This window comes from Panicum virgatum, chromosome 8K, assembly GCF_016808335.1.
Source record: "Panicum virgatum strain AP13 chromosome 8K, P.virgatum_v5, whole genome shotgun sequence".
Lineage (NCBI taxonomy): Eukaryota > Viridiplantae > Streptophyta > Magnoliopsida > Poales > Poaceae > Panicum > Panicum virgatum.
In genome coordinates, this window is record NC_053143.1 from 17,244,273 (window position 1) to 17,257,144 (window position 12,872).

The window sequence follows — 12,872 nt, forward strand, 5'->3', positions numbered from 1 at the left end:
GTTCCACGGTAGATATGGCATCTTGCCCGGAGAACTTGGTGAAATCCGGCACTCTGTAGCAATGAGGAAGTGGAATCGGATCATAAGCCTCAGGGTAAGGCCCATTTACAGCCTAGTGTCTTGGCTCCTTTAGAAACTTCTTCTAAGTCCCAAACATTGTTGGTACTCATTGATCTCATCTCATCTTGCATGGCTTCAAGACATTTCGACGAGTGAGCACTTCTCATGACTTCTTCAAATGAGGTGGGATCACCCTCTATTTGAATTTCTTCGCTAACATAGACTTCATAGTCTTTAGAGATAGCTGGTTTTCTAACTCTTTGAGACCTTCTGGGGGCCTTATCAATTTGCACTTCTTCCATATGGGGCTATTGTTGCTCTTCCTCATGTGCGACAACGGGTTCTATAGGATCCTGAACAACAGGTTCCTCATCTTCATTCATTGTTGCCACAGGAGAAATAACAACATGTGTTGTCACCACAGTGTCCTGCACTGTCGGTGCAGCAGCAACAGGTATCGAGAAAAATGGTTCCTGAATCATCAAAGTAGGTACATGCACCCGCTTCTCCTCAAGACTAATTTCTCGTGCTACTGTTGACGCGAAAATCCCACCGGATGGGTTCTCACGCTCCACGTACGCTAGAGCCGGGAAGATCTGCTTAGCTCCGAGTACCGAACCCAGTCGGCGTGCGTGTGGTGCGCTCGGCGTGCCAATCAATTTGACATGCAATTGACAAGAAAGATAAACGTTGAATTCTCGGGCGCAATCGGCTAGCCAACCGACTGCTGATGACATCATCGACCGGCTACCGTACAGCCGATCTAGCGTGACGAGCCGATCTAAACCAATACGGCTTTGGGGAAACAATACCTGAACCTGAACCCTATCAGCTATATCTTGATGGATTAGATGGAATCACGTGAGCAGCCAATAGCAAACAGAACCAAACTGGATAAACTGTGGTAAAAGCTTAAAATGAACTAGATTAACAAGTCAACTTAGCAAGATCTAAACAATTACCGATAACTATGATATAAACTTAGAACAAACCAAATTAAACAGATTAACCTAGAAAGAACTAAGCAAATATCGATAACTTGGTAGTAAAAGCAACAATAAGCAAGATTAATGGATCAATTAACCCAACAAGCTGATAACTTCTACCGATAACTTGGTGAGTAGACTAAACCCCGCCGGATGGATCTAGAGAGCTCGATAACTGGTGAACAGTCAGACCCTGCCGGACGGATCCAACATGCTCGATAACTTTGAGCGCCATAGTCGGAGGAAGAAGCGATGCGCCGTCAACCTAGATCCATCTACGCAACTCTACTCGCAACTTTTCAACAAGCAATGGAACATACCTGCTGAGAAGAACTCGTAAAGAGAAAATCTACTGCAACTAGGGCGAAGTCACCGTGCGAAAAGATAGATGCATTTGAATGTAAAGTTTGTGTTTGGATGTGGTTGATCAAAGGTTACAAACATCGGAGGTCAGCTATTTATAGCCGAAACCTAGACCCCGATGCCGATACGGCAAGATACATCCTTGCGAATCAAGAAACAAACTTTTCTAATTTAAACTAGGCGAATTCTAACAGATAACTTGCCAACATTATCTCGTTGGCTTCTTCCTCAGCTCCATCGGCTGCGACGCACTTTCTGGCCCAGAGAGCCCAATCCGTTCCTGTTCTTTTCTCTATTCTGACGCCGGCCCATTTTCCATTGGTTGCCTGCCCATCAGATTGACACGTTCCAAAAAAACAGTGCCAACAGCTACCATGCCCCCCTAACCATCTCGTCTTCCAAGAAGACAACTCGTTTCTATAAACTTCGTATGTTTGTTAGGACAATACAAATGATAACCTATTAACTTATCTGGATAGCTAGTGAAATGGTAACTGACTGTCTTGGAATCTAGCTTTCCAATATTTGGGTTAAATACTTTGGCCTCAGCTGGACAGCCCCACACACGTAAATAGTTAAGTGAGGGTTCCCTTCCTATCCACAATTCATATGGTGCTTTGGGCACTGACTTGCTTGGTACTCGATTGAGAATACGAATGGAGGTTTTTAACACCTCCATCCACAAACTTATCGGTAAAGTAGAGTAACTTATCATACTTCTCACCATATCCATTAATGTACAGTTGCGTCTTTCAGCTACTCCGTTCTACTGAGGCTCGTCCGGTATAGAGTACTGGGCAACTGTGCCATTTTCCTGTAAGAACCTTGCAAAAGGTCCAGGAACTTAGCCATATGGGGTATGTCGACCGTAGTACTCCCCCCATGGTCGGATCTTACTATCTTAATCTTTAAATTGTGCTGATTTTCTACTTCAGCCTTAAATATCTTAAATTTATCCAATGCTTCTGATCTTTCCTTAATTGGGTAAATATAGCCATAACGAGAATAATCATCTATGAATGTTATAAATGAATCACAACCATCCACAGATGTCACAGGAAACGGACCACAGATATATGTGAATTATTTCTAAAATTCCTACGCTTTGTTTGACGTCTTTCTTTATTTTCTTAATGTACTTTTCTTTAATGCAATTGATGCTTTGTTCTAAATCTGAAAATTCTAAGGGGCGGAAGAATTAATTTCTTAATCAATCGTTTGATTCTTGCCCTCGAAATATGGGCCTAAACGACAGTATCATAATTTCAAAGATACATCCTCAATTCTCTTCCACTTTTTTCTTACATTCATAGACGAGGAGACATTCACTTTCTCAGTGCTCACAACAATCACATTCTCACCAAGTGATGGCAAATAAAGCTCGTCTTGTCGGAAGCTAAGATCAACACATTTCTTATTAAACATAATCTCACATCGGCCATCACCAAAATGGCAATCAAAACCATCACTGTCTAAACGTGAGACACTTATCAAGTTTCTACGCAAAGAGGGTACATAAAGGACATCTCTAAGATTAAGTACAAAACCATCAAGTAGTTCTAATGGGAGTTCTCCAATGGCTTCAACTTCAGCTTCGACGCCATTTGCTACCTTAATGGTTCTTTCTCCTCTTTGCACGGTCCTCCTCGTATGGAATCCGTGTAATGAATTTGCAATATGAATAGTTGCACCTGAATTAATCCACCAAGTAGATTTGGAGTAGCTTAAATACAAGGACTCATCTATGAATGTAATAATATCCTCACCTTTTCTTATCAGGTGCTTCAGGAACTCCGGGCAATCCTTCTGGTAGTGTCCCTTCTTCTTGCACCACCTGCAAGCGTCCTTGTCCACCTCATCATGGTTGGATTTCTGATGGTGATCATTCTGTGGGGCCTTTCCATGTGGCTTAGAAGAGGAGCCATTGTCCCACTGAGGTTTCCCTTGTGGTTTAGCATTCTTGTTATAAAAGCTCTTCCTTTTATTTTGCTTCACGTGGTTGATGGAATCACCATGTGAGCCCTTAAGCCTTTCCTCTTCTTGCACACACATGGCAATGAGCTTCTCAATGTCCCACTTTTCTAGCTGTAAGTTGTAATTAACAACAAAGGCCTCAAACTCTTTAGGTAAGGAAACAAAGATCAAATGAACTAGGAACTCATCCTTGAGCGCCATGTCCATAGGCTTGTGCTTGGATGCCATGTTGCTCATCCTCAATATATGCTCTCTTAATGCCATGTTTCTCAGTGACTAACTTCTTAATAAGAGTGCTTGCATAAGCCTTTAAAGAGCCAGTAAACTGACTCTCCACCTTCCTGAGATACTCACTGGCGGTGGTACATTCTGGGATTGCTCCCCTCAAGGCCTCCACAATGGAGCTCTTAATCACCATCAAACACTTGCGGTTCGACTAATCCCACTTCGCACGCTCAAGGTTGTACTTCATTCTTATTGGTGCATGGTCACGCACCCAAGCGCTGAAAGCTGTTTCGCTCTCATTTTCTTCACTCACCGGGTCCACAGGCTCAGTGGGACAGGCAGAGGTAAGTGCTAGATCAATATCGGACAGCGCAAGTGCTATCTCAACCTTCTCTTGCCATGAGCCATAGTACCCTCCATTGAGGGGTTCGATGGACGAGACAAACATCAATGGGTTGGATCCTGAAAAAAAAATTCAGAAAAGATTGAGAAACATTTAAAATAACAGTTGCATGCCTTAATTTAACGTTGGTCAAAATTAAAACATACAATATTCTACTACATTAATTCTACATCACCGTTGGTCAGAAATAGAACTAATGCATGGAAAACTCATGAATAAAATTATAATATTGCTATCATCAACTTTGATTATAAAAATAACAATGTCATAATTTAAATTGAACAATGTAACTACTCCTCCAATTAAATTTTCCCGTTGGTTCTAATTTAATTAGAGGATAAATATAAACATAGCAGCGAAAACATGAAAATAAAATGTACTTCTTTAGAAGCATTTCGTGTGCTCATCTACTCTCCAAGAAAATTTATCCTGTTGGTTTAAAATTAATTAGAGATGAAAAACTAGACAAAAAAAAAGTTAAAAACTGCTTCTGAAAAGAATGAAACTAAAACAAAATTTGTACTGTCCATGAGGCCCAGCAAGGAAATTGGCCTGAGACCCATGCGCGTCGCGCTGCCGTGCGCCAGGCCGCAACCTGGGCCTGGGCTGGAAGCCAGCCTGGCTAACGGTGGCCGTCCATCTGATCGGACGCCGCCCGTGGGTTTCGCCGGATCAAAAACCCGGCGGCCGGCCGGCTCCCCCAAACCCTAGCGCATTTATTTCCCCTCCTCATTCTCTCAGCTCCTGGCCAAGGCGAGCGGCGGCCGCCCGTGGCGGCCGGAGGAAGGCGGCGGCGCCGCCACAGGCCCCTCGGGCGAGCGTGCGCCGTCGAGCGGCCTTGCGACAGCGCCCTAAACGCGCTCACGCGGCGCCGCGGAGCACTGGCGAGCTGGCGGCTCAGCGCACGATGGTGGTAGCAATGGCAGCAGAAGAACACAGGTAGGTTCCTGCTCCTCTCTGTCCTTTTCTCTAGGGTTAGGGTTAGGGTTTGGTCTTTCTTTGCTTTTTCCAATTCTGGAACGAAATCCCTTCTTTCTTCTTCTTTTTCCATCCCAAAACTTGATCTACACACTAGATCTAGGCTAACTGATACCATTGATGGAATTCTTGGATCATAGTGGTAGATCAGTGGGTACTAACATGAGCCTTTAGATAAACAACAGTGAAAAACCGAGAGAGAGAAAGAGGGAGAGGGAGAAGAGCACAACCATCGGGCTTCGCGGAGGAAGCGGCCATGGTGGTGACGGCGAGGTTAGTGAGGCGACGATGAGGTGGCCGAAGTGCGCCGGAGTTGAGGGCGCAGAGGAGGTGACTGTGGAGTCGGCGATGACGGCGCGTCACAGGTGGCAGCAGAGCTTCCCGTCGCTACAGCGCCGTTTAGATCGGATCTAGGGTTTGTAGGTGGATTTTGATGGGCACGGTGAATCTCGTTATATGTGCCCCCAGACCCCATCTCCTTTTATATAGCGCTGCGCGATGGGGGCCCACAATCATGAGTTGGTTGTGCGCCCCCGATCAGGGCGCGAGAGAAGGGTCCGACTCGGTCGTTGGACCGAGCCAGTGGAGATCAACCTAACAAAACCCTCCAAAATAAAGCTGTTTTTTCCTGGTTTATAGTATTTCCGTTCAACAACAAACAGGATGCTGCTGCTAGCACCGATCGTGACTAATAATCTATTGAATTGAATTCAGGGATCGATGCCCTGCGGCTGCATGCATGCTCGGCAGATCCAGGAGATGGAGCCACACAGGCGCTCTTGCATGCATGCATATTATAGAAAAGAAAACCCACACATAGTACTACAGACAAATCCAGAGGCCGCAATAATAAAAAGTACACGAGCCAAATTAAACCACTTGGTTGCTCCTCCATGCTCACACACAGCCAGCCATCTCCATGCATCCACCACTCCTTAGCTTCCTCTCCATACCTCAGCACGTCTTGCTCGCACATTATAACTCTCGCTTTCTTCCTCCGGCCTGCCCCCCGATTGCGTCCCCACATCCTCCATCACGGACTGCGGCCGGCCATCTCCTCATTATATATAGCTCTGCTCTCTGCAACCGCCACTCACCTGCCATGAAAGCAGCAGCTACTATAGCTAGTCGCCGATCGAGCTCTCTAGCTGCATCTTCTACTTGCTTCCACTCCACTAGAGCTAGCTAGATAGCACAATATATATAATCGGGTTGAGTATGTCGAGCAGCCGCAGGTCACGCACGCGGCGTGCGGGGAGCTCGCTGTCGTCGTCGTCGTCGAGGTCCATCTCGGAGGACCAGATCTCGGAGCTCCTGTCCAGGCTTCAGGCGCTGCTTCCGGAGTCTCAAACTCGCAATGGCGCGCATAGGGTAAGCACACTCTGCTGCAGATTTGCTAAATTGCCATCTGATTATGCTAGCTGGAGCCCTCGAGCTTACTCGTGGAAACAAATGATCATCTCGAATGCAGGGCTCGGCGGCGAGGGTGCTGCAGGATACGTGCAGCTACATCAGGAGCCTGCACCAGGAGGTGGACAACCTCAGCGAGACGCTCGCCGAGCTGCTCTCCTCCGCCGACTTCACCAGCGACCAGGCCGCCATCATCAGGAGCCTCCTCATGTGATCTCCTCCGGTGGCAGATCTCGGTGCGCGCGCATGCACGGTCGCCGTTAGATCTCCAGGCGTGCATGCCTAGCTAGCTACCGTACCGTCGCAACTGCTCATTTGCTGCCGGCCTGGCGCTGTCTAGCTACTAAACTAGCTACTACTGCTCAAGTACATCAGTAGCTAGTGAGCTATGCTTATTATTAGCTGCTTATAGCAGTGTGTGATTCTTGTACTTTGATGTAAGCTTGCATTGTGGTCATCGTCTCTACCTCGCTCGCGATTGGTTTGGCTGTTAATCAAAGTTGGATGTGAGAGGTTTTGCAAATAATGGGAGGCGGACAAACAAGCAAGAGGTTTCAATTATAGAAGACTAGGTTCATACCCATACGTTGCTACGGGCGGCAAAAATATTTCACATCAATACACAGTATGAACAAGAAATAATAATTTTCAGATTTATTGATATCCACACGGAAACTTTCACATAATACTTGTCCTTTATTAGCCTTATAGGTTTGTACCCGTGCGTTGCTACGGGTGGCAAAAAATATTTCACATCAATACACAAGAAATGATATTTTTCAGATTTATTGATATCCACACGGAAACTTTTACATAATACTTCTCCTTTATTAGTCTTATTACACAACTCATGCCGTTTCTTGTTGTCCATTCCTCATTTCTCTTTTCATCAAACATTGACACGACCCTTCTTGTTCATGTCATTCTCTATTCAATGGACATTGTTGCGGATCGAGCTCTCTCCCTCTCTTTATTTCCTTAGAGCATCCCTCGCGGTCTTCATTTCCACAATAAACCGTCAATATTGGAAAAGATATGCTCCGCCAACTCGAAGGATTTTTTATTCTCTACATATCGAATTGGGATAATATATATACTTAGAGATTACACCGACCTAGAAATTTTTTATTCTCTCACGTTTTAGTTCTTCTATTTCATTCTACTCAACTACACTTATAATAATAGATGTATGACATTGAAATTGGAACATTATGGTGTCAATATTAAGGGAGGCAACAAACACACAATAAGCTAACCCTACTGATTGATACCCTTGTTGGAATAATGTCATAATTTCAACATACTCCCTCCGTCCCGAAATACAAGTCATTCTAGGATTCAAAATTTGTCCCAAAAAATAAATCACCCTACCCTATTTGAAAAGTGCATATGCATGTAAGAATCAATTAGTGCCAAATATGAATAATAAATGGGGGCAAATATGATCATTTTACATTCTTATTAATCTGTCCTAAAATTCCTAGGATGACTTGTTCTTTGGGACGAAGGGAGAAAGTTATATTTTATAAAGAAGATGCACAACTCCAAACTGGTCCCTACCATGATTTCTGCAGCTACCCAGTCGACCCATATTTTCTTCAAGTTTGAAAACAATACCAGTTGTTGCACTTCCCAAGATGGGTGCTTGCGGAGGCCATTCACATGCCTGCACTTCCATGTTTTCTAAAAGAAATTGTGTATCAAATCAATATAAACTACTATTTCACTTGTAGTGCCACAAATGCAACTCATGTATCTTAGCCAAAATATAAGACCTACCTCAGTGTTCTTAACAACCTGAGCTTTAGCACTGGAACATGCACATAACACCTACATCAAACCGACTAAATATCTCATGAAACATTCCTGGTGAAATATGGCACTCTGAACATACTGAATGATGATTTTCCAATATATATTAAGGACAGAATGATTGAATAAGTCATATGCAGATCATGTGCAATGGAAATGAGTAGCATATAATTTAGGTCCTGATATGACAGTCCATAGCCTTGATATTTTTTTAGGCAAATCAGTAGAGGTTCCTCCCCTACTGGTTAAATATATTAATGAATGTGCGCACTTGCATGACTGAAACTACACAAAATAACATAATGGCAGCACACTGAGTAAATATGCAGAATCTGGTAATCACAGAATCACTACTAGAAAACGGGCCAAAGGTCCTGGCCAAAGGTACCAGCTGCTTTTGCAACCGGTACACCGGTTGCAAAAGCAGCTGGTACCTTTGGCCAGCGGCGATCAAAGGTAAGGGGTTTGGTACCGGGTTAAAATATTGCCCGGTACCAAAACCCTAGTATAGGCACCGGTTCGTGCCACCAACCAGTACCAAAAGAACAAGGAGGAATAGGTACCGGTTGGTGGCACCAACCGGTGCCTAAAGGGCGGACAATGGCACCGGGTTTTGCCATGACCCGGTGCCGCCACGTGCCCACAACAAAGGCACCGGTTGGTAACTTCAACCGGTGCCTATGCCTATTGTTTGGCACCGGTTGTTGAGCACCAACTGGTGCCTTTGAGCCACGCCTATAAATACCCCAACCCCTCCCCCTTCCAAGCTGCCGTGAACTCACTGTTCATGGCAGCTTAGTGAGGGGAGGGGAGGCGAATTTTTGTTTTTTTTTCAAAAAAGGTTAGTTATTTTTCTCCATAACTTAGCAATTGGTTTTTAGAAGCAGTTATCACTTAATTTAGTTTATACATGTGATAATTATTTTTAGTTGTAGTATTTTATTGTAGTTATATGCATTATCAATTTATTTGATATGTGAATACTATCAAATTATTGTATTTATATATTTTATCAATTTATTTGATAAGTGAATAGTATCTATTTATTATAGTTATATGCATTATCAATTATATATTTGAATTCAAATTTTGTATGGAAATATTATCAATTACATATGCAAGGGTGCTTTATTTAGTTCCCTTCAAAATTCCAAAATTTTACAAGATTCTACATTCGAGATGCATGCTGCGCCAATTCGAGACCCGCAGCTCAGCTAGGCCAGAAGGCCACATGCGTCGTTTCTTGTACAAAAATATAAAGTTCCATATAGAGAAACAAAGTTTTTACACAGTCATGCAGTCAGAAGGCCATATGCATCGTTATAATTTTGTAGTTCAGTTTTATTAATAGCGTATTCAATATTAGTTATAAATTGGTAGTATGAATGAACTATTTGTACACTACAATGATGTATATAAATGTATTGTGGACCCAGATGAGTCGGCAATGGATGTACATGGTCGACCGGCGTTCAAAGGAGTTCATTGATGGCGTGCATAAATTCATAGAAGCGGCCGAGAAACACAAGTATGGCGGTTTTGTTCGTTGTCCATGCAAATTCTGTAAGAATGAGAAGGATTACTCATCATCAAGAACCATCCAAAGTCACTTGTTCAATAGTGGTTTCATGCCGAACTACTATGTTTGGACCAAGCATGGCGAAAGAGGAATTATGCTAGATAATAATGTAGAAGAAGATGACAGGATTCCTGACTTTGCAGCCAATTATAATGTCTTTTTCAATGACACTGCAATGGGTGAGCCTAAAGAAGATACTGAAGGATACGTTGTAGAAGATGATCTTGGTCAGATGCTGCGCGAAACTAAGGAAGGTTGCGAAACAGAAAAGGAATCGAGAGATCTGAAGCGTATGTTGGAGGACTACAGAACATTGTTGTACCCTGGTTGCAAACAAGACCAAAAGCAGTTGGGTACGATATTGGAATTGTTGCAATGGAAGGCATCAAATGGTTTGTCTGACAAGGGATTCGAGGGGTTGCTGAAACTTATAAAAAATTTACTCCCTGAGGGTAACAACTTGCCGGCGACAACATACGAGGCAAAAAAGTTGTTTGTCCTTTAGGATTAGAGGCACAGAAGATACATGCTTGTCCTAATGACTGCATCCGATATCGAGGTGAGTATGAAAATTTGGATTCATGCCCTGTATGCAACGCATGCCGGTATAAGATCCCTCGAGATGATCCAGACGACGTTGAGGGGGTGCGTGTCAAGAAGAGGGTGCCTGCCAAGGTGATGTGGTATTTCCCTCTAATACCACGTCTGAAATGTTTGTTCATGAACAAAACAAATGCTAAATTAATGCGATGGCACAAAGAAGAACGTAAGCAAGACAATATGTTGAGACACCCCACTGATGGGTCACAGTGGTGAAAAGTGGACAGAACATTCTCAACATTTGCAAATGATGCGAGGAATATAAGGTTCGGCTTAAGTACGGATGGCATGAATCCTTTTGGTGAGCAGAGCAGTGGCCATAGTACCTGGCCTGTGACACTCTGTATATACAACCTTCCTCCCTGGTTGTGTATGAAGCGGAAATTCATTATGATGCCGGTGCTTATCCCCGGCCCGAAGCAACCCGGTAACGATATAGATGTGTATCTGAAACCACTGATTGAGGATCTTCTATTGTTGTGGAAAGAGGAGGGTGTTCGTATGTGGGATGCGCACGCGGCGGATCATTTCAACCTTCGTGCATTGCTTTTCGTAACCACCAACGATTGGCCATCACTAAGTAACCTCTCCGGACAATCCAATAAGGGTTATAGGGCATGCACCCATTGTTTAGAAGAAACTGTCAGCACATACCTCAAGCACTGTAGGAAGATCGTGTATATGGGTCATCGTCGATTTCTTCCGATCAAGCACCCATTAAGGAGGAGGCATGCTCACTACAATGGAAAGGCAGATCATCATACCAAGCCTAGGCACCGTTGTGGGAAAATGGTGTTTGAAATGGTCAAAGATATAAAAGTAGTATTTGGAAAAGGACCCGGCAGCAGATCAGTGCAGAGTGATGACGGACGTGCACCTATGTGGAAGAAGAAGAGTATTTTTTGGGAGTTACCTTATTGGGAAGTCTTAGACGTCCGCCACGCAATTGATGTGATGCACCTAACAAAAAATCTTTGTGTGAACCATCTAGGCTTCCTTGGTGTCTACGGTAAGCCAAAGGATACATTGGAAGCGCGGCAAGATCTTCAATGTATGAAACAACGGGCCACCCTACATCCAGAAAAAAGGGATAAAGGACGTCATTATCTAGGTCCTGCGTGCTACACTCTTAGTAAGGAAGAGAAGCAAAGTATGTTCGACTGTTTGAACAGTATCAAGGTCCCATCAGGCTACTCTTCGAATATAAAGAGGCTACTGAACTTGAAAGAGAAGAAATTCGCACACGTAAAGTTCCATGACTGTCACGTGTTGATGACGCAATTGATTCCAGTTGCACTTAGAGGTATTCTACCAGCTAATATTCAAGCAACAATTATAAAACTATGCGCCTTTCTCAACATAATTTCTCAGAGGGCAATCGATCCATCCAGTTTAAGCAGGCTACAAGAGGATGTTGTCCAAAGTTTAGTCAGTCTTGAAATGATATTTCCTCCATCATTCTTCAATATTATGACGCATCTTCTAGTTCACCTGGTCAAAGAAATTGGTATTCTCGGTCCTGTTTTCCTTCATAATATGTTCCCTTTTGAACGATACTTTGCAGTCCTAAAGAAATACGTTCGTAATCGGGCTCATCCAGAAGGAAGCATTGCGAAGGGTTACGTCATAGAGGAAGTCATTGAGTTTTGTGTTGACTATGTGGAAGAACTCTACCCAATTGGGATTCCAGTATCACGTCATGAGGGGCGGCTGATTGGAAAGGGCACACTTGGAAGAAAATCAGTAAATGCCACAGATCATGCCACATTGAGCAAAGCACATCTCACAGTTCTGCAACAATCAGCCTTAGTGGCTCCATACATGGAGGAGCACATGCAAATTGTGCGAAGCATATACCCTTTGAAGTCTGAGACATGGATTACAAAACATCATAAACGAACACATGAGTAACGACGACGAGTAATGACGAGTAACGACGATGAGTAATGACGAGTAACGATGACGAGTAATGACGACGAGTAATGATGAGTAACGACGACAAGTAATAATTTTATGTACAATTCGAACCCATTCGTATTCGCTCTCTAACTCGACCCTCGACCCCGACTCTCAACCCCGTCCCTCGACTCTCGACCTCGACCCTCAACCCTAGACCTCGACCCTCAACATTCAACCCCGTTCCACGACACGCACACACACTCCCACTAACACACACACACAGACACACACACACACACACACACATACACACACACTGTCCAATACACTCTAACACACACACACACACACACACACTCACACTAACACACACACACACTCACACACACACACACACTCTAACACACACACTGACACACCCTAACACACTCTAACACATTTATATAAAGTATCGACCCTCGACCCTTGACACACACACACACACTCACACACTGACTCACACACACACTAACTCTCTCTCTCTCTCTCTTTCTCTATCCCACTAACACACAAACACACGGACACACACACCCACACACACACT

The 12,872-nt window shown here is 43.9% G+C and overlaps 1 protein-coding gene across 1 annotated transcript; it reads left to right on the forward strand.

Moving 5' to 3' along the window:
• Positions 1 to 6,082: 6,082 nt before the first annotated feature.
• Positions 6,083 to 6,922, forward strand: LOC120646199 (transcription factor ILI1-like). Its single transcript, XM_039922885.1, has 2 exons — positions 6,083 to 6,360; positions 6,461 to 6,922. The coding sequence occupies exons 1-2, from the start codon at positions 6,208 to 6,210 to the stop codon at positions 6,611 to 6,613; spliced, it is 306 nt and encodes a 101-aa protein (XP_039778819.1). The 5' UTR covers positions 6,083 to 6,207; the 3' UTR covers positions 6,614 to 6,922.
• The last annotated feature ends 5,950 nt before the right edge of the window (positions 6,923 to 12,872 follow it).